General features: G+C 46.5%; 1 protein-coding gene across 2 annotated transcripts in view; it reads left to right on the forward strand.

Annotated features, from left to right (window-relative positions):
• The first annotated feature begins 3,587 nt into the window (after nt 1–3,587).
• Nucleotides 3,588–24,395, forward strand: part of LOC108237637 (inactive dipeptidyl peptidase 10) — a 33,726-nt gene continuing 12,918 nt past the window's right edge. For both annotated transcript variants that reach the window (XR_005233524.1, XM_017419207.3), the window contains exons 1-9: nt 3,588–3,782; nt 10,622–10,736; nt 11,540–11,635; nt 11,836–11,930; nt 13,809–13,880; nt 19,881–19,933; nt 20,568–20,649; nt 21,093–21,213; nt 21,297–21,451. Coding sequence is in view for 1 of the 2 variants with exons in the window: in XM_017419207.3 (XP_017274696.1) it covers nt 3,744–3,782; nt 10,622–10,736; nt 11,540–11,635; nt 11,836–11,930; nt 13,809–13,880; nt 19,881–19,933; nt 20,568–20,649; nt 21,093–21,213; nt 21,297–21,451 (828 nt within the window). In the remaining variant the exon portion in view is untranslated. The remainder of the gene's footprint in view (nt 3,783–10,621; nt 10,737–11,539; nt 11,636–11,835; nt 11,931–13,808; nt 13,881–19,880; nt 19,934–20,567; nt 20,650–21,092; nt 21,214–21,296; nt 21,452–24,395) is intronic.

Below are 24,395 nucleotides of genomic sequence, written 5' to 3' on the forward strand. Positions count from 1 at the left end.
GATAGCCTGAAGCTAATAGCTACATTATCTTCAGCCACTGAAGGTCAAATTTGCTTGATGTAGTTCACTGTAACTGGTTGGCAGCTATACGTTTTTAATTCAGTGCATTTAATTGAAGAAAAAGACAAACTAAACAGTAAATTAACAGTAGTAAATACAGTAAAACATGCAGTGGATAAATATACAGCGCATAACTTCCATATGTAATAGTTGTTATAGATGCAGCGTAGTGTTCATCTGTTACACAGAGACGATAAAATGGTGACTGCTATAAAGGATTCCCTAAAGTGTTCTTCATGGCGGAGGAGGCGAGTGAGAGTGCTGGAGAACAAGCTCTGCTGTCTCTGTAAGGCGTAACGAAAGTGGTGCGAATATAGAGTGACGAAGAGCATTTTGTTCTGTGATCTCATGTCCCTCACCGACCTAAACGTCGCTGTCCAGTTCTGTTTAGTCACATTTATGAGGCACCCCTGGCACTGATGGAGCTTCGTGAGCACACCACACGGTCGATGGCTCCTGCCACCACAGAGCGGGACAACATTTTCAGCATCTTATTGCACACGAAGCTCAGAAAGTAGAGACTGGTTGTCCTGTCCACGTAAACAGCATTGATGTTGGTGCTCCGGTCTTGGCCCATTGTTCAGAAACACACAAGAACCTCCTGAAGTCCACCACTGTCTTCTTTTAGTCTTGGCTCTGTTCAGGAGCAGGTGATTTCTGCAGCACCGTTCCACAAAAGGTGGCCACCAGTTCCCTGCACTCCACTCCACCTGTCACAGCCTGTCTCTGCAGTGTTGTTGGAGAACTTCTGCTGGTGGTATGGCTCAGAGCTCAGAGCTCTGAGTAAAGGGAGATGGACACAGGACCACATCGGATCAGATGCCCCCCTTTCTCCCTACACGCTGAGGCCTATCAGACAGATAATCTGCAACCCAAGAGACAGCAGACACACTGACACCCACCCTGAGCAGCTTTTCACTCAGCAGAAACGGCGCAGAAGACACAAGGAAAATAAGATCAGCATGATCCTCGGCACACTGCAGGGCGCACTGCAGCAGGCAGATGACAGCATCATCCGACCCCCACCTGGGGCTGGAAGGCAAATCATAGAGGATCAAGAACATGTTTCACATGTTCAGGGTCAAAACCAGTGTCTCCAGAACCTCCATAAGACACGACGTCAGGGAAAGTGACCTGAAGTATAAACGGGTGTAGTTACTATTGCAGTTGTTGGGGCCAGATGGGGTTTTTTGGGGTTCCAGCACAAGTATGCTATCTGAAGTGCTGGCACTGTTTCCTGCAGCAGACTCGGGTTAAAGATGTCCTGCAGAAACATGGGGGTAAGGAGTGTGTGTGTGTGTGTGTGGTGCTGAATGGATTCAGGTGGTTGGCTCTGTCTAGGCTTCCTCCCCCTCTGCTGTTGATGGTTCCTGTGATCTTATCCACACGGCTCAGTGCCACACATCTGTGTTCTTTGGCTGGAGTTTCACAACAGGCAAAAAAAAAAAAAAAAATCACACACAGAGGGAGAAAACAAAAAACCCAACAGGGACAAGCTGTTGACCACGTTCTGGCAGTTTATCACCCGGGGCCGCGAGGACGGACACCTTCCATCCAATTCACGGTTAGAAATGATTCAGTTATTTTTTGCCTGCTTTCCTTTCGAAAAAGAGAGTGACGCTGAAGCCGCCGTCACGAGAGGTGCGCATGTGCGTGCATCTTTAACAACTGCAGTTACCCAGCTGTGATTGGTGGATCCAGCGAGGAGCTGCGTGTGGGTTAGCTACCTGCAGAGCCTGCAGGCGCAAGACGTTGCCGCTACACGAGGACGCCGTTCATCTTCTGCTCATCCCAACCAGCCGCACCTGTTTCACTGTACAGCGTCTGCTTTGTGCATAGTGTGGGGTTTTTAGGGGTGGGCTGAAATTTATATTTCATATTCTTGTTTCTGTTTATCTTAGCCAGGAAGGTCAGATACTGTCCTTCAGGACTTTTATTTTGTTTGGTTCTTGGCCTTGAGCCCACCCTAAATTTACAGCCCTTTACAGAGAAGACACATGAATTTAACGCTTTTCCACATGGGATCATATGTGCTTGTGGAAAATGCTGCAAAAAACATTATTTCTTTGTGCAAAACATGTTTCACATGGTGTGTCTGTTAGCAAAATATCTCATAAACCGCAGGACAAATTTTTGTTCAACTTTAGGACAATAATCACTGGATTTATACCTTATACTGATTCACTTTTAGAGTCAGTCCAGATGAAGCTGGCCGCCATCACAGATAAAAGTCTCTGTTAGCCTGGATCACTAATGGGCCTCTTTGTTCACATGAATGAAGGTGTTGAGTGCAGTGAAAGTGACTGAGTGTTAAGCTTAACGCTTCATTGTAGGTTTTAGAAAGCTGAAATCTGAAAACAACAAAGACCAGAGAGGCAAACAAGGACCCTAATGAGCCTCTATTGTGAGGAGAGTGAGTGTAATCTGCAGGTGAATCTAGTTTACAGAATGTCTCAGCTTTAAAAGCTCGAACCCCACACTCTCTGTTTTTTGAATTGATAAAGCTCCTCAGATGAGAAGCAAAATGTCTTCAGCAACAAACTAGAAGTCCAGTTGTTTCTGTTTTTATCCCTTTTATGGATTGACCATGTCCTGGAGGACTAATCTACACCAGCACATTTGGTTGCTAGCCTTTTCATACTTTGAACTAGCACTTGAACTTTTAGCTAGCATTTTTCTACTTTTAACTTTTAGCTAGAGTTTTGCTTCATTTAGCTTTTAACTGGCTTTTTGATACTTTTAGCTAGGTTTTGGCTTCTTTTATCTTTAGCTATAAGCTAGCATTTTTTGATACTTTTAGCTAGCTGTTATTTTTTGCTATTTTTGAGTTTTAGCTAACATTTTCTTAGTTGAACTTTTAGCTTGCATTTTGCTATTAACTACTGTTCCACTTTTGTATAGTTTTGTGCTACTTTTGGCTTTGAGCTAGCATTTTGCTTCTTCAAGCTTTCAGCTTGCCTTATGCTATTTTTAACTTTTACTACTATTTTACTTCTAGGTAGCCTTTTGGTACTCTAGCTAGCTTTGTTCCATTACATTAGCTAGCTTTTTGCTACTTTAGGCTTTTAGCTAGCATTTTGCTTGGTTTAACTTTTAGCTAGTGTTTTTCTACTTTTAACTTTTAGCTAGAGTTTTGCCTTCTTTTAACTGCTGTTATTCTACTTTTAGCTTTTGACTATCTTTTTAATACTTTTAGCTAGGTTCTTGATACTTTTGGCTTTAGGCTAGTGTTTGGCTTCTTTTATCCCTAGCTTTTAGCTATCATTTTTTGCTAGCGTTTTGCTCCTTTCAGCTAGTGTTGTGCTTTTTAAGCTTTAATAACTCAATTTTAGCGCTCAGCTCCTCGGCACTGGGTGTCTCGCTGTATTTGTCCCTCTCTCATTATGGCTCATGTCGGGACGCATCATGAGTCATAATGAGCTCCACACCTCGATTCCTTTCGGACCTGATCGAGAACCCGGAGCCTACAGGGTGACCGAGAGAGAGAGAGAGAGAGAGAGAGAGAGAGAGGGCTGCAGGGAGGGGGAGGGAGGACCACCAGCCCGCTGAGGACAAACTTGCGAGAAGCGGAGCAGCAGAAAGAAAGAAAGAAAAATAAATAAAAGCTCCGGCAAACAAGAGCGCAGCTGTTTGGCGGCTTGTTGCGACGCTTCCCCGGGCGGTAGAGCTTGTTGCGGACCAAGATGATTGCCACAACTCAACAGAACATGACCACGGAGCTGGTACGTGTGCGTTTTTTTACACTGGTCTTCTTGGCCACTTTTCCTCACGCCGCCTGCTCGGGGCAGGTGTGCGCGCGCGCGGCGTGTGTGTGTGTGTGTCCTCTGCTGAACATATGCTGGAGGGAGGAAAAACCGGGGATTTGACTCATTGACACTTTTCTCCCCCCTCCTCCGTGTCCATCCATCCTCCCACCCCCCCGGACAGTCAGTCAGTCAGTCAGGAGCGTGCGCGGCGCGGCGCGCTGCGGGCTGCGTCCAGCCTTTGTCCGGTCCTCCTGTCCTCCTGTCCCACGCAGGCTCACGGTTTCTCTGCACCATGAGCACGGAGCTCGGCTCCCCGGGATGATAATTAGTCCGAGCAGCCAGTCCCCTCCGGCGCGGACGTGCACGTTGACGGCGGGGCAGCGTGCACGCTGTGATTGATTATACCTCTGCTGCAAAGATGTATGGTCAATGAATAAAGATTACGCAGCAGCGTCTTCCCTCTTTGCCTCCCACTTTAAACTGCTTCCATCAAACATGACACCACTAAATGTGTGTGTGGCTAAATATTTAGAAAACACTGCAAACTGGCATTTAACGCCTCCTCCTCTCAACTCAGTCTCTTTCTTTGCCTTATTCTCCTCATCTGTGTGAATAAACGAGTAACAGCTGTGTTAGCAGAATATTAGAAACAACAGGACTGATGATGTTTTAGGTCAGGGCAGTACAGTTTTAGGAAAACACGCTGTTTATTGTTGCATTTCTGGGATGAACTCACATGTTCTGTCATCAGTAGTCTCCATGAAACTGGCTGTGGGGTGTTTAGGTGTGTGTGTGTGTGTGTCCATCTGACTGTTAGGTGTGTATCCTTGACACTGTGTCGTGCACGCCGGCGTTGCGTTATCGATGAGCGTCCGAGATGTGGTGCAGGCCCGGTGTAAGTTTTTAATTTGGATGGAATTCACTGACATCGAGGAAATTAAACAAACAAACAAAAAAAGCCTTTCCCTGTTCCTCGCCAGTATAAACTGCCCCTTTCTCCCACAGCGAGGAGTGCGGTTTCTCACCCCGCCAATTAACTGCTGTAGTGAAAATAAAAAAAAAGTGGGGGTCGATTGAGTCCTCACACATCTGGAGCTCCGCAGGCCTGAGAACTTCAACTTGCCAGTTGGCCGATCTTCAGTCTGCAGCGTCCCATGGATCAGGAAGCCTTCGTTTCGTCCTCCATCTCCTCGGCCGCAGAGGGCCAAGGGAGGGAGGGGGGGGGGCTCACGGGCGACCTTTAACCTGCAAACGTCGACCCAAGTCCCTAATCAATGAGCTGCACATAATGAAGGCGGACGACACTTACCAAGTCGACTCATTTTTCAAGATTAGGGAGTGTTGTGTTTCATTCGTGACCCGCCACGCTTCGGGTCAAAACCCCATCCCCGCCCGTCGAACAGGGACATGTGGGGTCGCCTCTCGCGCCTGTGCTACGCTGTTAGAAACCGTCGTGTACGTCGGCGGGGAAAACAAAAGCTTGTCGAGGCTATGCCAAACAGAAGCCCTCTCTCCTACTGTTCTGCTTCTGTTTGAGCAGCGAGCGAAGAGGCAGAGGGTCGGGGGGGATTCAACCAGTAAACGTGTTGTTTGCTGACGAATTATCTCCGAGGAGCCATCGCCGCGTCCAAAGGCAGAACCGAATGCTCCGGCTCACATTTATTTGCTCTTACTGTATATCATGTCACCCGTGGCTTCCCTCCCACCCCCTGCTTTGTGCTTTTTCTCCCCCTCTATGCTGCTCGTTTTTTATACACACACACACACACCCTCGTCCTCAAGGCAGAAAGTCGGCCGCTCTGAGTGCAGGATCCCTTTTGTGGTGTAATTTTCTTGCGTGTGACGGGGAGCATGAAAAGAAGACAGGGCAGCCTTGCAGCAGCCGGCTGAAGCAGCTGGGCTCTTTCGTTTTCTCGCTGCATTGTTTGGTAACAGCCTCTGGGCTCCAACAAAAAGCAGGCCCTGTTACAGTACACCATCTCCTTTTTTTTTTTTCCAGGATAAGGAACACAAACGGCGATATTGTGGATCTGCAGCACAGACACTCCTCTGAACTCGGCGTGGACACAGTTTGGTTTGTTTTAATCACACTCCGCTAACGACCACCTTTGTTTTGAGTCAGCAGGTGACATATCGACAAGACAGTACATCCGCGCCTTACTCGCTAATATGCGCCTTTCCCTTGCGAGCCGTAACAGAGACCCGTTAAAGTGGGCCTACATGTTCCACTGAACCCGGCCTGCGCCCGGCGACGGAGGGCGGTTAGTGCTCTGGCGTCGACGCGTGCGACGAGCGTCCTGTTGAAGGGGGCAAATCCGAATGTTGGTTCGCCTACTCCACTCGAAGACACGGGAGATGGAGTTAAGGGGGTGGAGGGGGGGTCTCCTCAGGCTAATTTTAAGAATTTTAAGCCCTGCCTGGATCCTACAACCCAGTTGTGGTGCACTCTGAGCACTCTGAGTAGTTGTGTTTGCTGTGACTTTCTGTTTTCTTCTTTTTTTACCATATAAACTCAGTCAATACAATGTTTGATTTCGTGAGCACCTTCGAGATTTGTCTGGAATCTGTTTGTGTGCCGTTTAATAAAAAGTGACAAAGGGTGATCTTTAGCCTGACACGGTGGGGATGTCTTGGATCGTGCTGTGCAGAAAGCCAACGTTGGGGGGGGGGGTCTGTCTAAAAAGCTCCTTCATGGCTGTATTTCCACGATTAATTGTTTCCCCGAGGACCTTGTACAACTGTACACCTTATCGATTCCCTCATTTGGTTGAGTGAAAATCCCCCAGCAGCGCTGTCGGCCAGCGTAAAAGCTCTCTCACTGCTGATTCTGTTCTGCAACCCACCCCCACCCACCCCCCAAAAAAAAAAAAAAAAAAAAACAAGAGGAGAATCCTCTCTTGGGGACGCCTCGGGGCGATTTCTCCGAGCAACGTTCGGACTTGTCGTTTGCTCTTCGCTGCTCGTCTGACACCTCGTCCCCGTGTCTCCCTTACGCCGGCTGAATGACAGAAACGCTCAGCGGGGAAAGGGAAACATCCATTGTCGACCTGCCCACAGACACTTTTGCTTGTCCGTCAGGGCGCCGGCTCAGACAAAAGCTCATCCGTCACGCATGCCCGGCCTGTCGTCTGTTCGCCGTGCGCTCGCGGATCGCGCCGCATTCAGGGCTTCTCCCCGCGTGCACCTCGGGGGAATGCTGCGCAGCGCATCTTTACCTCATTTGCAAGAGTTACTAAACTCCTCATCCCCCCCCCCACCTCCCACCACCACAGATGTGGGACTCTCCTCATCTGTCTTCTCCATTGATGTGACCTTAATTGGAAGTAATGCCTCAGCTCCGAGGGAACGATAGGAGAAGAGGCATCCCCCGAGAAGGAGGAGGAGGCTCACACAATATCAGGGAGGACATGGAAATAATAACAGTGCATATTGAAATCAGTCGAGCGAGTAATTTAGTTGAAAACGTCCCCCGTTCAGCAGGAGACCGCGGTTTCACGTTGACTCCGACGCGCCGCTCACGAGAACACGTTGCCAGCGTTTAAGCGGTCTCTGAAGTTAATTAGATTTAATTTAAATTCCCAGTCTGCAGACTCAGAGTTGCATCAACGCCTTCACAGACCGTAGGTTTCCTCATCTGATAGTGGTGCTTCCCCAGAGGGGAGCGTGTGCCGAGGGGGCAGGAGATTCAATTAGAATTAGAGTATAAAACATAATAAAAAATTAAAAAAAACCCACAGAGGGGCCAGAGACCGAGCAGGCCTCGCTCTCGGACATCAATCAGCCGGCGCTCAGAGTTCAAAACATCACTTATAAGGCGTCCCCTCAGGTGGAGCTGGTAGTGGGTTTTAATTTCAGCATGTTGGGGTTCTGCAGCTGAGCAGATCTATTAAAGATGAGATCTTGGCAGCCGCTGCGAGCTGGCAGACCTTGTACGTCTTTCACTCATCTCAGGGTTGAAGAAAACCTGCTTTTCCCTTCAGGGCCCGAAAAGCCCCAGAAATATTACTGAAATTGATAGAAAGGCAATTTCAAAGAGAAGGAAAAAAAAAGTGGACACAGATGAATGGAAACTGTGAGAAAACACGTGTTTCTATTTAAAGTGCAGCGATCTTGAAAGTCCAGATGCTGCAGGTTTGATCAATTTTTCTTTACCGAAATGATTTTTTTCTCCTCCCTAACATCTTGACAGCGGTCATATAGATTTGCCTTTTTTTTTAACTTTTTTTAGAACTTAAAGTCAGATAATCAGAGGAGGTAAGGGTGTGCAGCCCCACAGAGGAAGTGTGAAGGAAATAAAAGTGGATGTTGGAGCACGAATCAGTGACAGCTGGTCTCACCCAGGGAGCTCGGATATGGCAGCAAGCTGTTGACCGGCGAAGCGCACGGGCGTCCGTCCTCCCGCCGCCCGCCTTTTCACCCAGGTTTTGGAGGAGGGCAAACGGGAGAAAGCCGAAAGTTTTGAGGGTCAAGCCAAAGGGGAGGGCAGCCGTAATGAAGGCAGAGGCTTATTGCTGCTCTGTTACTAAGCGTTCACACTTCAGCAGACACACCAGCCTCTCATTACGAGCGAGTGGGGCCACAGCCAGGAAGAAGGCACGCGCTGGCGTTTAATTGTGAGCGATACCGATGCAGAGTCATTCCATCAGGTCCCTGTGATTACATTCACATGATTTACCAGGACGTCTGGTGATGGCTTTAGTTTTTTTAATGCAATGAGTCTGCGAGTCTTAATGTTTTTATCACCTACTTTACAACTTAATAAAGCTTTTGATTTAATCCCGATGGAGTCCAGCTCTTCGGAGATGAAGTTTGGGACATCGTCAAGTCATTCGTCCATTTTCTTTCTGGTTCCTGCCTGCCGTTAGGCGAGAGGAGGGGTCACGCCCCGGACATGTCCCCAGTCCATCATAGGACCACGTAGAGACAAATAAGACACTTACTCCTACAGTCATGCCCGAAAGTGTTGGCACCCCTGAGTTTGCGCAGGAATTGAAGTACAAACGATTACAATTACATGTTTTGTTGCACGCATGTTTGTTTCCTTTGTGTGTATTAAAACAACACATAAAAGGGAGGGGGAAAAAAAGCCAAAATTTATATCATTTCACACAAAACTCCAAAGATGGGCCAGACAAAATTATTGTCACCCTCAACTTAGTATCTGGTTGCACACCCTTTGGAATAACTGGGAACAATCTCGCCCTGTAACCACCAAAAATCTCCTTACGCCTCTCAACAGGAGTTTTGGACCGCTCTTCTTTTTGCAAACTGTCCCAGGTCTGTCATATTTCAAGGATGGCTTCTCCGAACGGCAATTTTACAGGCTGGTTTGAGGTTGAGAGGACGTGAGAAACACAGAGAAAAACGAAGCTCTGGGCCAGGTGTGGTTTCTATGGGAAAACAATAAAACGGAGAACACAAAGTGAATGGCAACGATAATAATGAACATGGAGACTGGAGAGAGTAAAGACAGGCAGTCTGAGCCTATAGCAGCAGAGCTAAGGGATAGATCAGGAAACCCAAGCCAACCCTAACTATAGGATTGATCAAAAAGGAAAGTCTTAAGTCTGGTCCTAAAAGCAGACAGGGTCTCAGCCTCATGGACAGAAACAGGAAGTTGGTTCCACCAGAGAGGAGAACTGAAAGCTCTGCCTCATGTTCTACTTTTAGAAACTCCAGGAACCACAAGTAAACCTGCAGTCTGAGAGCAAAGTGCTCTGTTAGGAAAATATGGAACAATGAGATCTTTAATATAAGATGGAGCGTGGTTGTTGAGAGCTTTGGATGTTAGAAGGAAGATTTTAAATTATACTCTGAATCTGAGCCAATAGAGAGAAGCTAAAACTGGAGATCCATGATCTCTCCTTCTAACTCTAATCAGAACTCTGGCAGCAGCATTTTGGATCATGTAGTTGCCTGTGCTTGTGTGTGTGTGTGAGTGTGTTTCTCTGTCTGTTAGTGAAAACGTCTCATGAACCAGTGAACAGATTTTAATGAAACTCTCAGTGAGCTATCATTGGATGTACTTTTACAGCTGATTCGCTTTTGGACTCAGCCCGACTAAAGATGGCTGCCACAGCTAATCGAGCTTAGCAAACACTGACTTAAAACTTGACATTAAATGAAACATTTGGCATGGTGGTAGTTGAGAGTCAGCCCCATGGTACGTTCCAGACCGCTAACAAATCGCACAAGATCTTTGTTTAAAATTTTGACATGCAAGCCATGTTTTAAATGAAGAATCGAGACCCTGCCACGTTTTTCTACTGTTTTTGTATTTGGCTGATAAAACCCCACTTTTTAAAAATTAAATTCATGTAATTTCTAAACACATACTGATTTTTCAAAACCTGAACTGATTTGCAAATTATTGCAGTTTGTTATTTTGTTTCTCTCCTGTATTTCCGCATCTGTTCCTGAGTGGAGATGGGAAGTCGCTAACTGTTTGGGAGCACTTCCATCCGAAACTTTTCATCCTTTATCCCACCCCGTTCCGTGTTTCAGGTCGTGGCTCACAGGCTGCACTCAGCAGCAGGTGGAACGAATCGGGGGGGGGGGACAGAAACTTGTGGGCACTAGCTATAATTGCCGCCTCAATTAGAAACAGCTTTCCCAAAAGCAACAGCTTCGTGCACTTCTCCAATTAAAAATTTGTGTAATTTGGTGATGTCTAAGTAATGCTGCAGATAAAGTCGGAGTCCCCTGTGGCTCGCTGCTCCGATCCGTCTGACTGTGGCGATGAAGCGGCACTAATGTCCCCCCTTTTTAAGCTCTGCTCCCATTCATCACTGTGTTTGTTTTCTCTCCATCGTCAGGACCTGTGGAGCACAGACGGTCCCCCGCGGAACTGGAAGGGCATCGGGATCGCCATGGTGGTGATCCTGGCGGTTATGTCTCTGGTTATCCTCTCGGTCTTCCTCCTCTCGCCCGGTAAGGACGCTGAAAACGAGAGAGAGAGAGGGGGGAAAAACAAAAAAGAAGGCCGGAGGGAAGGAAGCCAGCGAAATCAGAGCAGGGTGGAATAGTTGAGTTGAGATGTTGGGAACTAATTGAAGAATTTGTCAAAGCGGCTGAAACGCTTATTTGCTTCAGACGAGCTAGATGAAGAGATCGATGCCGCTCTTCATTGTCTTCATTGTTAATATGACGCTACAATCAGCAGGCTTCAAATTAGCGCGGCGAGGAGCTCGTCAAAAATTAAAAAATTAAAAAACTAAGGAGAAACTTCTTCTGGCCCGGGTAAAAGCTTCTCTTAAACAACACTTCCCGTTCTGGCCGTTTCATCTGCACGGACGCTCCAGATGAAAACACGAAGCCGTCCACCTTTTTATGGAGTTAAAAATCTCTTTTACTGTTTCTTGTCTCTTAGCTGTTGCCAGGCAACGAGGGGAGAATCCCAAGAAGTTATCCTTCTCAGCCAAAAAAAAAATAGTCTGGAGAGATCATAAAACCCCATAAAACAGTGACTTTTTGGGTTTTTTACTTTAGTTTCAGACAAACAAGATAAAAGGTGTTGATTAGCGCGCTGCAGTGAACAAAATGCTGGATTTTTTTCTGCTTTTTATAATCGTCTCATCGCCACATCCTTTTGTCTGCTTTTATTCTGTGAATTTGTTTCACTTGGACGTGCAGATGTGAGACTGGCTCCACCAATTAACACCGAGTGAACATCTTCTCCGCAGTGCTGAAGATTGGCTGTAAACAAAATCTCTCTTGTCTCCTTGCCTTTAAAGACGAGTCGCACTTGTTGCTCCACTCCTACGTGACCATGGAGGATCTGGAGAGCAAGGACTTCAAAACCCACGACCCTTGTGTGGCGTGGCTCGACGGTGAGGAATCGTGTCCCGAGTCGCTAATCTCCCGACTGACAAAGAGCTCGTTGTAACTTCGTTTGAAAGGATTGAGATGTAACAAGTGGCATGCGAGCCGGCGTCTCTGCCTCCGTGGATTTAAGGCTTTTATTCTTGTCTGACTAGAATGAAAGCCTTAAATCCACGTCTTCTTTTTCCTGTTTTTAACCCCACGTTAGACGGCGAGGTGGCCCTGCGCACCAGAGATGGACATGTCCTGACGTTCAGCCTCAGCACCAACATGACCACGACTCTGCTGGACAACAGCTCGCTGGTAGGACAGATTCCAGCACCAACACACACACACACACACACACACACACACACACACACACACAGAATAAATAAACAGATCGATGGAGACGCAATGCACACAAAGATTAAGAGACAGACGCTGAGCAGGGCTTCACATTCCACCGTTTCTACAGGGGAGGAAAAATGGCGGCATAATGACAGTATCGGCTCATTTTTTTACCTCCCCAATCTGGCTCTCTTGTGATCCCCCGACATGCGCCTTCAGAGTTTTTTCTTTTCTTGAGCGAGAGCCTCGTTTTGAACACCGCCTCTGTGCGACGCTGACAGACTTATGTGGGTCATCGCAGACGCACTCAGAGCAGGATTGTTGAACAGTCTCGTCCGTGTTGAGATACGGATTGTTGACCTTTTTTCTGCTGTTTTCAATCCCGAATTGGAATTCAATTAGACGATGAGACAAAAGAGTCTCTGGATTTCATATTTAAAATAAAAAAACTAAGCTTAAAACTATTCAGCTTAGATCAAGAGCTGCACATGCAATCAGTGTGGCTTTAAGGTTTCAAAGAGACAATAAGCGGTAACCCGATAAGACGATGTTGCAGTTGTCACAATCTGATGGCGCGAACCATGCACAAGACTTCTGAGCTTTAATGAGGTCCGCAGTTTGTTTCTCGTAGCACCTAAAAGTTGTACCTGACTTGGTGAATGGTGTTTGTGAGGGATGCTCCAAAGTGGGCGCAGATGGCGCTGGGGACGACAGGGACCTGACCCCCCGCCCCCTGGATTTATGGTGACTCCAATCCATTCCCACCCTACAAGTACAGAATTAACATCGCCAGTAAAACCGATGATTAATGTTCCGTTAATTTGACTAATTTACATTAAAGTGTGCCCAGTGTTTGTGCGAAGGCTAACGTCATGTTTCAGTGGTGCACAAATTTAACAATCCCAAATAAAAAAACACTTATTGTGCTGAAATTATTTGCTGACAGATTGGTCCCCACCAGTTCAAAAATCCTATCTGTGCACCTGAGCCAAACGTTTGCAAAGCGTTCCTGATTTCTTCAATTGAGCAACAAACTTGTGCCACAAGTTTTCTCCTAAAATAGTCCTAAGTATTTGTCTAAAAACTGTCTCAAGAGTTCTACTGTGTATTTGGACTCCTGCACGGGAGCGGAAAACATCCGAGGCAGTGGTCCAGGTCGAAAAACTGATGATAGAAAATAACTGTCGATCCAAATCTGGCTTTTTTTACTTCTAAATGTTAATAAATCATAATAAAGGGGGCGGCTGCTGAGGTCTCGAATCGTGTGCTGTTTGTGTCACATTTTGGTGACCGCAACTTAAAAAAATCAAATGGTCATGACAGAACTTGTAACCCCCCCCCCTTCAGCACCACTTATACAAACATTTTGTTGGATGTAAATATATATTTGATCCCGTGGACCTGTCCTGTTTCTAAAAACCGTCAAAGTTGTATGTGGAAGGATCGTTCCATTCTGGAAAAATCTGGTTCAAATAAACCATGAAAGGCCCTAAATGACTGTGGCGTTATGAGTGGATGTGAACCTCTGTCTGCTACTGTAGGAGCATTTTATCGAGGCTTTAATAACTAGTTTAATAAGTAATCTGAAAAGTAATCTTTAGCTTATTCTGTAAGATCATTCAAGATGAACTCCACCTCAGCCAGCTGCTGTTTTTACATCAATGCGCAAAAAATGAATGTTGTATTTTCACGTTTTGCTCTGAGGAACCTCTCTGCATCAAGCAGACATCATTTTTAGCCACTTCAAGAACATTTTCCACATCCCCCTTTGCATTTTTTCCCACTTCCCCAGTGCAGAAGTGGTAGCAAAGTGAAACGGTGTTTCTGCTAACGCCGCCTTTTTTCCCGCAGGACCTGACCTCCACTAAATTCCAGGTGTCGGCAGACAAGAGGTTTGTCCTCCTGGCGTATAACGTCCGTCCGGTAAGTTTCAGATTAGCAGCAGGTACACTCCGGACTCCCGTCATCAAGCGTTCCCACCTTCAGGATGTGTCCACACAGCCATTCATCCTCGTCTAATATCAGCACTAACAAAGCTCCTCCACATGTCTGACAGGCCACTTGTGGCTGTTAAACCAAAGTGACATGCAATTTCTATCACTGAAACAACAGAGAGAGGGAGGGAGGGAGTGTGTGTGTTTATGTGTGTGCGCGCGCGAGGTCTGCTGCCGGTACTGCAGCAGTCCAAAGCTCCGGAACGCCCGCCCGCCGAAACGACGGGGGATAACACACGAGGAGCTGAATATTTAAAGGGGCTTATTGCAGATGGCGGAGGGAAGCTCAGACGGAGAGATCCGCTGCGAAGCGTGCGGCAGAGAGCCGCGGCGGGGAGAAGGGGAGATCAGGGAGATGAAGAGGCAAACTTGGAGCTGCAGTAATGAAATCCACCCTGCGAGTTCAGCCGGGAATTTTAATGAGAACTCGCAGAGAATCACAATCGCAGGTGGCTTCAGATAAGACCAAACAAAACAAAAAAAAAGAGAAAAAAAAAACAATCTTCCGCTTTTTTTACTTTAACGCCACATTTTTTTCCCCACCCTCCACCTGTATGATCTCACTGTGCCAAACAAAAAACCCCTGCATTGTTGTGATTCTTTTCCACCAAGGCGAGCTGGATAATGTGCAAGTAATCTTCCATGGAAGAAAACCAAATTAGGAGAAAATGAAGGTTCCCAGCTCATTTCCTCCCCACATTTTTATTAAAAATCTGCAAGCGGATTTTGCTGCTCTCGTTTGTTCGGCTCCTGTCTCTCTCTCTCTCTGGGTTTCCTTTGGAGACCTGCTTCTCCTCTAATCACTGCGTATCATATTTTCTCTGCGTGTGGGGAACCAACGAGCCTGTTGCCGCGTTACAGCATTCATCACAAACACGGTGCGTTCACACCGGCTGAATTATTGAACGCTTTGCATACGTTCCCATCTGTTTTTCCCCCCACGCATCTCTGAAGAGAGCGAGCTCAGATCTTTGCCCAGTTCGGGTCCCCGTTGGTTAATTTATAGCAAGCCATTAGCATAGTTCCTTTGATATCAGCGGGGATGGTCTCGGCTCCTCTTTAAGCTCAGAGTATCAGACCAGAAAGAAACTGGAGACGGTGAGGATACCACCTGAAAGCCCATGTTTATTCAGATTTCAGGTTTCGTTTTTGTGTGCGCGCGTGGAGACTACTCCTCATCCCTCTCCGCCTCTCCCTTTGTAGCCGTCTTCCCCCCCTCCTTCATTTCCCTCACTTTCTTCTATCTATCTCTGGGGGGGGGATTTGTGCTGACTGAAGCAGTTTGCGGCCGAGTGTCGGAAGAGGAGCGGCACGCTCGCTCGGAGAGTGGTGGAAAACGCCAGAGAGGAAAACAGAAAGCCACTCGGGGTGGCGGTGGTGGGTGATGAATGGGATCTGCGCCGCTTGCCCTTAGATACGCTGCCCGGTTGAAATCAATCGGAATGATCATGGGAGAGTGTCAGAACGGAGGAGAAATGGATGAGCGGGCTGTGGGTAGAGTTAAAAGGCTTCACTGGGTTCTGTATGAGCTCGGTAGGCTTTGGAGGGGTGGTGCCTGCTGGGTGGGAATAAATGGATTTTGATAAGATGGAAAAGCAGAAAATATTTGGAGAAGGGGGGGTTCTTGACACAAAAGAGAGCAGACGTCCTACAGGAGAACGTCTCGCCTAAAGCCTGTTCGAATTAGGTGGGTTGGTTTTTTTTTTTAAAGGGATGCGAATAAAACAACAACTTGGACGTTTCTGAGGCGAATATTAGTGCGTTTCAGGGCTGACGCACAGAAGGAGCTGCACCCGAGCCTGCCAACATACTGTAGTTTGGGGACAAATAAAAACGCCAAAGGGGGAGCTTTTTTTTTTGTATGCAGTCTGCAGCAAACACTGATGGGTGCTCGTGTAAAAGCAGAGCAGTGTGAGGCAGCAGGGATGCTATTATCCTCACATTGTGAGGCGAACAATAGCTTCAGATACCTCAGCTCGCTGAAAGCCCATTGTAATCTTCACACATATCCTTTGTCACATTATCCTGCACTATCTTCTAAGTGTTTAATCTTTCTCCGGTGCCCCCTTCTCCTCTGTTTTGGCAGCACATTGGATGTGGGTAGTAAAAAAAAAATGAAATAAAATAAGGAAAGAAAAAAAAAGCGGGAGGATGTGGCAGGCAGAGAGAACTGGAGGATTTATGATCTGTTTCTGGCAGTCGCATTAGAATTCACTCTGCCGCTCCAAGACAGATGCTCTCAGTCTTCCTTTCTGTTTATCACACAGACTCACACATGCAACAACAATAGGGCCGCCAAAAGGCGCTGGGATGTTAAATTACGAGCAGAATCGCTGGGTTCCTCGAACAAATCACTCGCAGCTGATTGAACGCGGCGCTGACGGCGGCGCTGCGCCGTTTCATCTCCAAGAAGGATGCCCCCTTTAACTCCCCGCCTCCTGCCTGAGTCCGGGTCTCGCACTTTTTTTCTTTCCTTTTTTTGATTATTGCCCACTGCCCGAAAAGCAAAAGTGGGCGACGATATTTTTGCCCGCCTCAAGCCCGTGACATGGGCAACAGTGTCACACACACACACACCTGTCACACACACACACCTGTTACCAAAGTGTGTCAGGAACACAAAGGCAGACAAAGTTATCATCGGACATCCTGATTAACCTCCGGAGTCAACTCGATACAAGATCGCCACCACATCAGTCCAACTTTTAGTCAGTTTTACAAATACGGACCTAACATGTGGTGCGGCAGTAGCTGAGACTGATTTCCAACACATACTCCGAAAGATGCAGCATCTTTGTTTACAGTTTTGCCATCAGCTATTTGGCGTCAACACTGTCTGTAAGCAAAATACCTCATTCACTTCTGGACGGATTTTAACCAAACCTACAGGAAATAATCCTCAGATACACCTCTACAACTGAATAACCTTTGGAGTCAATCCCATTCGAGATGGCTGCCACAGCTGACTGACTTTAGAAAGCACAAAAATTGCTACAACTCGGCCTACATTACAAATACTGAGCCAACGTTTTGGAGTGGTGACAGCAAAGCATCGTTCCCCCCCCCAAAAAAAAAAAAAAAAAAAAAAAAGAAGTAGCTTCACGACATCTTTGCTTAAAACCTTGGCATTAACGGCTGGAGTCAGCCCCGTCTGTTAGCGAAATATCTCTTAAACCTCTGGACGGACTTCTAGGAAACTCTCAGAAAGTAATTATGGGATGTACCTCTGCAACTGATTAACATTTGGAGCCGGTCCAATTCAAGATGGCTGCCACAGCTGACTGACTTTAGCCAACACAAAAGTATCTATACCTCAGTGAGTTAGATAGATATTGAGCTAAAATTTGGTGTGGCAGTAGCTGAGAGTCATTCACAACACAAACTCTGAGCACGAACGGATCACGGGATATATGACGAGATTGCACGTAGTGTTATTTCTAAGGTTTAACCAAAAGTGGCTTTAACTTAATCATTTCTCATCGAAGGATGAGCTCAGTCTAAAAGTCTGGCATAAAAGGCGTTGGGTGATACGCATTCCTTCAAAGAATTTCTTTTAAATTTTTTCTTTTATTTTTTTTTAAAGTTCTTCCTCTTTGTTCTCCACCTTTGCCCCCCCCTCCCCACCCCTCCGCAATCTACTCTCCGTTTCATTTAGGCGGCCTCAGAATTTTCGGCCGTGCATTTTCCAACAACAGACAAACAACACCGAAGAAAAATCCAATTTCACTGCTAAGTGTGCTGCATGGAGGATGTGACATTTAATTTCTGCAGGGCCTGGTTTTTCCAAGCGGCTGGGGCTTTTTCAGAGGCCACTGGGCAAATTCGCTGCCTCCGACCCTTTGCTCGGGAAAAAAACCCGCCGAAAGTGGGAGAAATCAATACGTTACCTTGAGTTCATTGGCTTTGATCAGTTGCAATTAACACACACACACGTGCGCTCACATACGGATGCACACAGCCATTGATTCTGCTCTCTTAGACTTCTTCTTCAGCATGTTAATTCAATCATTCAGAGCTGCCAGCCACACTGGAGCTCAGTGAAACGGATATTACCCGGAGTACAGTTAATAGGAATGCGTGTCACCTTTACTTCACGCGCCGCGTCTCTTCTTCTTCTTTTTTTTTTTTCTCTCGTTTTCGACACGTCGAGGTTTCTTTTTATCCACTCGTGATCGCAGTAATGATGAAATATGAATGAAACCGCTTCAAGCGGTTTTAATGGCAAGTTAAGCGCGAAGGGGCTCGGATGGGATTGTCTCCCCGTGTGGCAGCCGAGGCAATATTAAAATGTTGTCCACTCAAATGCAGATAATTACACGACGAGACACTCTGCCGCTGTTATTCCTCTTAGTCGGGAGGAACCGATTTAATAGGAGCGGGATCAGTGAACATTTGCCTTTCTAATTTTCCTGTGTTTTTAGGCAGCGGACCGTTTAAAGTTCTTCGCAGCAGATTCACAAAGACACATGGAGAGAAAAGCAAACACTAAATTCTCCTTGCTCACTACTTAAATGTGTAGTTAACCGTCACAACTTTTATGTGTGTGTGTGTGTGTGTGTGTGTGCAGTGGGTTGGAAAGCTATTCACTCCCTTGGTATTCTTTCTGTTTTGTTGCACTACAACCTGGAATTTAAATGGGGATTTAATTTGATTAGAAGTAATAAGCCTACACAAAATGCTTCATATTAATGAGGTTAAATGGAATAAAACCTAAAGAGTGGTGCAGGCATATGTATCCCCCCCCACCCTTTGCTTTGAAGCCCCACCTTTTACCTCCAGAGGCCACATTACTAGTAAAATAAGATCCACTTGTGGGCAATCTTGGAGTCAAATGATGTCCTTATATGTACACTACCATCAAGCAAGAGACAACACGAAGACCAAGAAGAGAAGTACAAATCAGGGTTGGGTTATAAAAAATAACCCATGGAGGTCCGTTAAATCCATTTTTTTTTTTTAGAAAATGGAAAGCTTAAACCTCCACAGCCAATCTGAGAGGGTCGTCCACCAAAACTCATGGACCGAGCAACGATGGAGTTAATCAGAGGAACATCCAGGAGGTCAAAGATAACCTGATGGAGCTGAGCAGCTCCTCTGCACTGATGGAGGTATCTGTCCATACGACCATGGAGCCCGGCTGCACAGAGCCAGGCTCCATGGAAGAGTGGCAGGAAGAAACCAATGTTTCAAGAAAGAAAAACAAAAGCAGATCGTTTGGACTTTGCCTAAAGGCCTATTTAGGACCCCGCCCCAAACCCATAGAAGAGTGTGCTGTGGTCAGATTAGACTAAAAATGGACTTTTAGGCCATGAAGGACATCCCCATGTCTGAGGCAAACCTTCCACCTCTCACCATCCTCACTGTGAGGCAGGTTGGTGGCAGCATCATGCTGCGGAGACGTTCTCCACCAGCAGGGAATGGGGAACTTGGTCACAGTTAGAGGAAAGATGGATGCAGCAAAATACGGAGAACTTCTTGAGAGGAACTTGGGGGTCTTCGATGACCCTAAACACCGAAGCAGCACTCCAGTGGTTTAAGGACGAATAAGTCAAAGCCAGGACCTCAATCCAACTGAGAATCTCTGGTTTGATTTAAAGATTGTTGGCTGCAAACATGAAGGAGCTGCAGCAGTTTCACCGTAAAGAGTGGACTGAAATACCGGTGGTTAAATGGACCAAGATCATGGAGATGGAACTGAAAAGACACTGTAACTGCTGCAAAAGGTGGTGAATAAATGTTTTTTTCCCCAGCATTCAGCTTCATTAACCTGGAAGTATTTTGTGTGGCTCCATTACAGCAACAAAGTGGATGACAAGGGCGTTAATACTTCTGCGGCCCTCTGTAGGTGCATGCGTGTGATCTAAACTTTCTGTGTGTTTTCATCTCTGTATGACACCCCTCTGTGCATGATATCCTCTACCTCTTTCAGGTGTTTTCTCAGTCCTTCACAGCCTCCTATGCTATCTACACTGTGGCTAATGGGTAGGTGCAACTGTGAATGCTACTGCATGAGATGCGCTGGGCATGAGCGTTGCCAATGCAAGCAGAACTGCGGACTGAAAACAATCCCCCCCCCCCTAAAAGTGCGTCTCATTGCATCGGCTCTTCGTGGGTTTTTTTTTCTCCGACATGCATTTGTCCCATCAGTGTTCTCCTCCGGGTTCCATACACCAACACACTGTGAGGTTTGTGCAGTACTGCACTTTCAGTGTCACTGCCTGAGATTCATTTTAAGCATTATCAGTGGAATAGAAAAAAAAAAAAATATGCATCTGTGGTGACTTTGGGTTATTTAGCGTCCAGGAAATGATTTGGGGAAGGATGTCTGGATGACCCGCCGCAGCATCGATCAGTGTCCGAGTGTGACTTGGTGGGATTCTGTCTGCCTGAGAGGGATGTAACTGCGGAAAACCAGAAACGTTGCACTCCTGCATGAGCCAACCCGTTCTCCGTCTTCCCTCTCTGCATCTTGCTCTTTTCGTCTCGTCACCACAGTTGCTTTTCCAACAGCGGGGCTATGGACAGACTCCGGAGGGCTCCAGGCGGGACACTGGTCTCCGATCGGGTTGGGGGGGGGTTGTGTCTGACGCTTTGTGTGTGTGTGTGTGTGTTCCAGGGATCTGCTGGAGCTTCGCCCTCCTGAAAGGACGAAGACCGAGCTGCAGTACGCCTCCTGGGGACCTCAGGGGAACCAGCTGGTGAGCAAACCGGTCACTTATTTAGCAGAATATCATGTTGTCATCGTCATCAGCTAACATGGTTAGGACTTTTATTTACCTACGTACCAAAGCATTCTCTATTTGGCACAATTTTCATTGTAAAAACTCCATCCCAGCAAAGTCAGTTCAGCAATAAACTCCATCTGCAGTGGCTGTGTCACTTTAACAGGATTGTTTTATACCAATAATATTATTCATCTGCCACTGCTGTAATGTAATTGGCTTCTGCTGCCATGTCGGTGCTCATCTGCACCATATTAACTGGCAAGTGGAGATGTATTGGCTCTCAGCAGCGTGCGCGCTGGCCAATGATTCATTCGCACTTGGATGGCGTTCGCCGCTTAAATCGGGCAGCCAGCTGTGAAGCCCGCGACCTCGCTGTCGTCGACAATGGATCGGTAACGTCTGTCTCGATGTGCCAGGCGTACGTGTTTGACGGAGACATCTACTACAAGCCCAGCGTGACAGGCAAAGCCCTGCGCCTCACGTCCACCAACCAGGAGCAGAACGTGGCGAACGGACTGTCCGACTGGATTTACGAAGGTAGGATCCGCTCCGGTCGGCAACGGTGAGCAGTAAAAGCAGGCTTACAATTAAAAAAAAACAACTTCTGCATTGAAAACCAGAGGAGGTGCTTTTGACATATGCTGCCCACTGGTGGTCCCTGGACGGCGCCAGGCTCGCGTACCTCTGCATCAACAACTCTGCTACACCCGTGATGGAAATACCTCACTTCTTAGGCGGCCTCTACCCCTCCAATGTGATCTTCCCCTACCCGAAGGTAAATATACTGCGCCGAGACCCACGTTCAGGCTTTTATCTTTTATACGTTCGGGACAGTGCTGTTGTCAGCATGTGGACAATGCTGCCGTTTACTGCTCGTAAAACTTGTCTGGAGCAAAGCTCACAGTTTCGGCACTAAACGCAGCTTTGAATGCTGGGAGTATTAAAAAGGTTTTTGGGTTGTTTTTTTTTAGAGCGATTTCAGATGTTGCTCCAAATGAAATATTAACTCAGGCTGATTGGAGCAGCTGCAGGGAGTCTTTGCAAAACTTTATGATCTTTTCATTTGAAGTTGGTGAAACACAGGCAGCTTCAGCTTCACACGCAGTTGTTATTAATTTTACCTGCAGAGCATTTCCCACTGAGATGACGGACGTCTGAGGCGGTTATCATGATCTTAGACAGCAGCAACAGGAAGCAACAAGAGCCTTTATTACCACCCCCAAAAAAGGCACGGGTCAGAAGGAAGTACTTTTACAAAATACTGGATACTCTCAGGATGGTGCTTGGAGTCCATGTTTTCTTACAGCAGGCTTCTCCTGTGTGTGTTTCCGTAGTGAGGTGCCTTTTTCTTATAGCAACCAAGTTATTGGGTTCATACAGACCTTCAACAAGGTCGTTCAGTTCTAATCAGATGAAAGTTGATCGCCTAGAGGAAAAGGGCACCTACTCTTTGAGTGGCAGCAGCTGAAGTCCTCTGTTCTCTGCTCTGTGTGTGTGTGTGTGTGTGTGTGTAGTACAGACAGCCCTGCAGCTCTGACTGAGTGGTGAAGACGAATGCCGAGTGAGTTTTCTTGTTTCAGTGAACTAATTCCACGATTATTCACAAGACTTAAGACCTCAAAGGAAATGAAAAGAAAAAACCTTGGACTCAAGGAACCTTTTATGTTTTGGAAAAGATTAGTATTAGTAAAACTAGTATTTTAAAGTAAAATACATCTTTTATAGTGTTGTAGAATTAAGTTTTTAAACTGGCTTAATGAGCTTTTTTAATCAATCAATACCTACTAAGTCACCCAGGATGAAAAGTCTGCAGACTGACAGCTGCTTCATGTGTAACCTGGCACCAAACAACCCAAAGGAGAGAATCAATCATTTCAGGAGACAAACGGAGGAACTCTGGGAGTCTTGTTCACGAGTGATGGTAGGATGGAGCGGGAGATGGATCGACGGATCGGGGCCCCGTCTGCAGTAATGAGGGCGTTGCTCCGGTCGGTCGTGGTGAAGAAAGAGTTGAGTCAAAAGGCAAAACTCTCGATTTACTGACCCGTCTACGTTCTAAACTTCACCTGTGGTCAGGAGGTTTGGATCATGACAGAAAGAGCGAGAGCCCGGATACAAGCAGCTGAAAGAGCTTCCTTCGTACGGTGGCCGGGAGCGCCGCCATCCGGAAGATTCTGATGATTTCTGGACGCCTCCTTTTGGAGGTTTTTCAGGCATGTCCCACTGGGAAGAGACTTCAGGAGGGATTCTGTCTCCTCTCTGGTCTATGAACGCCTTGGAAGAGCTGGAGAGTGTTGCTGGGGAGAGGGAGGTCTGGGTTTCCCTCCTGGACCTGTTGCCCCCGCGACCCGACCACAGATAAGCTGTAGAAGACGGATGGATGGAAACAGAGGAACCTGCCACACTAAATAGCCGAGGCGACGTGGTATAGAAAGTGTATTTCTTTAACTTCCCAGGTGTAAACTAAGGAATTCTAAGCTTAACCAAGCAAAGGAGAAGCTCCTGTCAACGTTAGAGGCTGTGAATTTTTAAATAGGATCGATCGGGACCGGTGACCAAAGACTCCCAGCATGTGTGGCGTCAAGGAATGAATCTCAGCAATTCACAAACAAATCACGTCTACTAAATATATCTGAACTATGTACTTAAAACTTAAAGTTTAACTCGTCAAACCTGAATGAGTTACAACTCAAACTTCAGCTTTATGTAATAAAAACAACACACTGGTGCATCAGTAGTTATGAGTTAAAGGATGTGTTTAATTGTAGTTTGTTGTGTAAATGGGATTAAGTCAGAATATACAGAGACAGAGGTAAACATATGTATCTACAAATTGATTTTTCTTTATCCCTTGAGGATATGCAAAAGGCGAAACAACAATCTACAGCAACAAACGGAACACGGAAATTTAATTTAGAGAGGAAAAAGAAATAGATGATTTTTAATAGTTTTCTGAAATAAACAGGCTAAATAAATGAACAACAGATGAGGAAAACAAAGAAACAACAGTCCTGAAGCATTGTATGTAGTTGAATTCAAACTGTCACACTTTTTCAATCATGTTTGTTTACTTTAATATGCTAAACAAATGTTTTCTAAGCATTTAGCTCGTGGCTGCGTGCCTCTCATCTCGGCTGGTAATCCGTGGCACATCCAGCGCATCACAGAGGACCTCACACGGAAACATCACGGCCCTCGTGAGAAAAGCACAGCAGCACCTGTATTTCCTTCAAAAAAAAAAACAAAAAACTTGATTTATCCCATCGGCTGCTTGTATCTTTCTGCCACTGCTGTGCTGAAAAGCATCCTGACTCGCGGCGTGCCGGTGTGTGAGGTTTGTTTGCTGCTCGGCAGCTGACAGGAAAAGGCCCTGCAGGGAGGGAAAGCAGCGGCACAGAAAATCGCTGGCGTCCAGCCTTCGCCACCAAGACCGAGCACGCCCTGGACACCATCTTTTCACGCCGTCAGCCCTCCGGGAGGCCCTTAAAACTCAAGATCTGACCTCGACTAAGTGACTTTTCTTATGTTCAATATGATCCGTCTTCTGTGGGATAATGGATGAGGTGCAGCTTTTAGGGAATGTGCAGTTTTTGTGCTGAATCAGCATTCAGGCTTGTTTTCCTGTGGAGAGTTTCACAAACAAACTACTTTAGCACAATTTGTGCTGTTTTGACTATTTAAATATCAAAATGTTCAGCTGTATGGGGAGTAGTGCGCTA

The sequence above is a fragment of the Kryptolebias marmoratus genome, linkage group LG8 (genome assembly GCF_001649575.2).
Source record: "Kryptolebias marmoratus isolate JLee-2015 linkage group LG8, ASM164957v2, whole genome shotgun sequence".
Taxonomy (NCBI): Eukaryota; Metazoa; Chordata; class Actinopteri; order Cyprinodontiformes; family Rivulidae; genus Kryptolebias; species Kryptolebias marmoratus.